General features: G+C 43.9%; 1 protein-coding gene across 1 annotated transcript in view; it reads right to left on the bottom strand.

Moving 5' to 3' along the window:
- LOC143020657 (uncharacterized) overlaps positions 1–1,627 on the bottom strand; it is a 9,989-nt gene extending 8,362 nt beyond the window's left edge. Inside the window, exons 1-2 of the mRNA XM_076177177.1 lie at positions 1,404–1,627; positions 591–789 (exon numbers count right to left, since the gene is read on the bottom strand). Coding sequence (XP_076033292.1) covers positions 591–789; positions 1,404–1,621 — 417 coding nt within the window. The 5' untranslated portion in view covers positions 1,622–1,627. The remainder of the gene's footprint in view (positions 1–590; positions 790–1,403) is intronic.
- Between the last annotated feature and the right edge of the window lie 1,238 nt (positions 1,628–2,865).

The raw sequence follows: 2,865 nt of genomic DNA, 5'->3' as shown, positions 1-2,865 counted from the left end.
GTTACCACAAAGATAAGCCTCCTGTGCAAACAATGAGTGTCTCATTCACGTAGTAAGGAACTCCAAACTTTAATAAACGAATAAATAAGTAAATGTATAAATCAAGAGGAGTAACAGGTAATAATGAAAGAGAAAACATATAAAATGAAAATGAATAAAAGAGACAAAATTATTATATAAGGTAATTAAAAATTGAATTATATATATATATAATACACACACACACACACACGCACGCACACACACACGCACACACACACGCACACACACGGCTCGGTGGTGGATTGGTAAAGTACTGGCCTCACAAGCCAGAGAACCGGGGTTCGATTCCCCGGCCGGGCGGAGATAAGTTGGGTTTGTCTCCTTTCACGTGTAACCCCGGTTCACCTAGCTGTGAGTAGGTACGGGGCGTTAGTCAAGGAGTTGTGACCTTGCTGTCCCGGTGTGTGGTGTGTGAGTGGTCTCAGACCTACCCAGAGATCGGCAAATAATGAGCTCTGAGCTCACTGCCGTAGAGTGGTGTCTGGCTGTCTCGACAGAGACTGCAGCAGATCCAAGGTGAATACACAAACACACACAACATTACTCACCATAGAGATGGCGTGGTTGACCAAATCCTCTTCGACGCCTTTGCGCATAAGGGCGATAATCTGGTCAATTTGTGTTGGGATATGACCCAAACGAGAAAGCATTTTCTCGTAGTCTTTTGGAGTTTCAAACACCATCCAAGATATCAACTTTTCGAAGTCGACGTGGATTCCTTCGTTGAAGTTAATGGGGAACAAATATCTGAAGGAAATGTAGCCAAAAAGATACGATGAATATTCAGTAATGATTTGATGTAAATGTAGCTTTGAAACCCTGCTGGATTCTTGCTCAGGATTCGAACCTTTTCAAAGCTAAACCAAGAATTAACATTTTGTTACATTTGTAAATAAACAAATAAAAGAAAAAAGTATAGATGAACAGATAAACAAGCAAAGGAATAAATTAATGTGTAAATAAATATGTAAATAGATCAATATAAAGGTAAATAAATAAATAAATAAATAAATAAGTGAATAAATTAATAGTCAAATAAATGAATAAGTATATATATATATAGATAAATGAATAAATGAATAAATAGGCAAGGTGGAAGACTCATATATAGTATCATTTCTAGCCATTTTATAGGTCAGTCATCGTTTTTCTGCCTCGTATTTGAAGTAAGGCCCTGTTCACACTAACGGTTTCAACCGCGGCGGTTCAACTACAGTGTACGTCAATGGATGCGTTCACACACAACCGCGCAGTTTTTCCTTGACTATGTGGTACCACCGCGGTCTCCGCGCGGTTCAAACCGCTAGTGTGAACAGGACCTAAGACACTTTCTCAAGAACACTTTGGAAGGACTTCCTTACCCCTTGAAGGGATATCCTTCGATGAAGGTCTGCATCTCGGCCTTGAAGACACGGAGGTTGATCTTATCGGCGTGGTCGGTTAGTTTGGGCTCGATGTCTTCGGCCCTTTTGAAGAACTCGAGGCACTTCTTGTAACGGTTCTCGAAAGCATCAAGGGACAGGTCATCCAGGCGGTCGTCGTTGTCATGGAAACCGACCTGAAAGTCACGAACTCGCATTATCTTTGATGAAGAACTCGAGGCACTTCTTGTAACGGTTCTCGAAAGCATCAAGGGACAGGTCATCCAGGCGGTCGTCGTTGTCATGGAAACCGACCTGAAAGTCACGAACTCACATTATCTTTGATGATAGCCGCCCTCGAACAGCACTGGTGGCGTAAGCGGAAGCGTGCTGGTCTCGCGTTTAACGAGATGTGGGTTCGAATCCCGCACTTCGTTTCTCAGCAGTGACTGTTACCTGCGCCAACAGTCCCCAAAGCGCATTGGGAAAAGGTGACGGCTAAGCGCCTCCTGCCGTAAGCTCTCCACCTTCCTCTTCTTCCCACTGAAAAAATAGTTGTTTTTGTTCACCGGAGTCTGTCTAGTTTGTACAGAATTCACTAAAGAAAAGAACATTTGATGATGAAAAGTGTGCATTTGCATTTTAGATGCCTGATTTTTAGGCCCTGTTCACACTAGCGGTTTGAACCGCCGTGGTTTGAACCACGGCGGTTTAATTACAATGTAAGTTAATGGAGGCGTTCACACACAACCGCGCATATAATCCTTGATTTTGTGATACCACCGCGGTTTCCGCGCGGATCGAACCACTAATGTGAATAGGGCCTTAGTAATTTAAATAAGAGAAAGACAATTGCTTTCGGTCTAAATTTTATAGAACCGGAAATTCTTTCAAGCATCTGGTGGGAAATCAGAACGACTGTCAAAACATCTAAATTTAACTCTTACCAGCCAACTCCCACGGAGTGGGAAGTGAGAAACCCCTAGTGGAGCAGAACCCTGTCAGTTGCGCCAAGGGTCCTTTTTTTCTTATACAAATTATCGGGGGGGAATGGAGAGCGGTTGTTTATAGATGATGCTGTGATGCATGAGGGGGAGTGGGTGGGGGATGGGGGTGAGGAAGTATGTATGAGAAAAAAAGTTTGACGCAGCCCGAAGGGATTTCTCCCCGTCTTCTCCTTCCCTGCATGGGAGGACGGAGAGGGGGAGGGGGTCGCCGAATTTATGAAGCAGCCTTGCTGTGAATGTGCTGTGTCTTGCGACACTGCTTCTGACCCAGGACAGTGGAGAGGATGCAGGGATGACCCGTCATCCAGGAGGTGCCAAGATAAGAGGGAGGGAGGAGGGTGGAGGGGAGTGGAATATATAGGAAATGAAATAGGTGGGAGTGGTTTTTATGCCTTTTTCTTTTTGGCTACCCCCCATGTAGGGTGAAAAAGCTTTTGGTATATGTATGTATGTAT

This window comes from Oratosquilla oratoria, chromosome 40 (genome assembly GCF_046742065.1).
Source record: "Oratosquilla oratoria isolate Oo_2021 chromosome 40, ASM4674206v1, whole genome shotgun sequence".
NCBI lineage: Eukaryota > Metazoa > Arthropoda > Malacostraca > Stomatopoda > Squillidae > Oratosquilla > Oratosquilla oratoria.
Note: the sequence above shows the minus strand (reverse complement) of the source record. Positions and strands in the feature narration are given on the sequence as shown.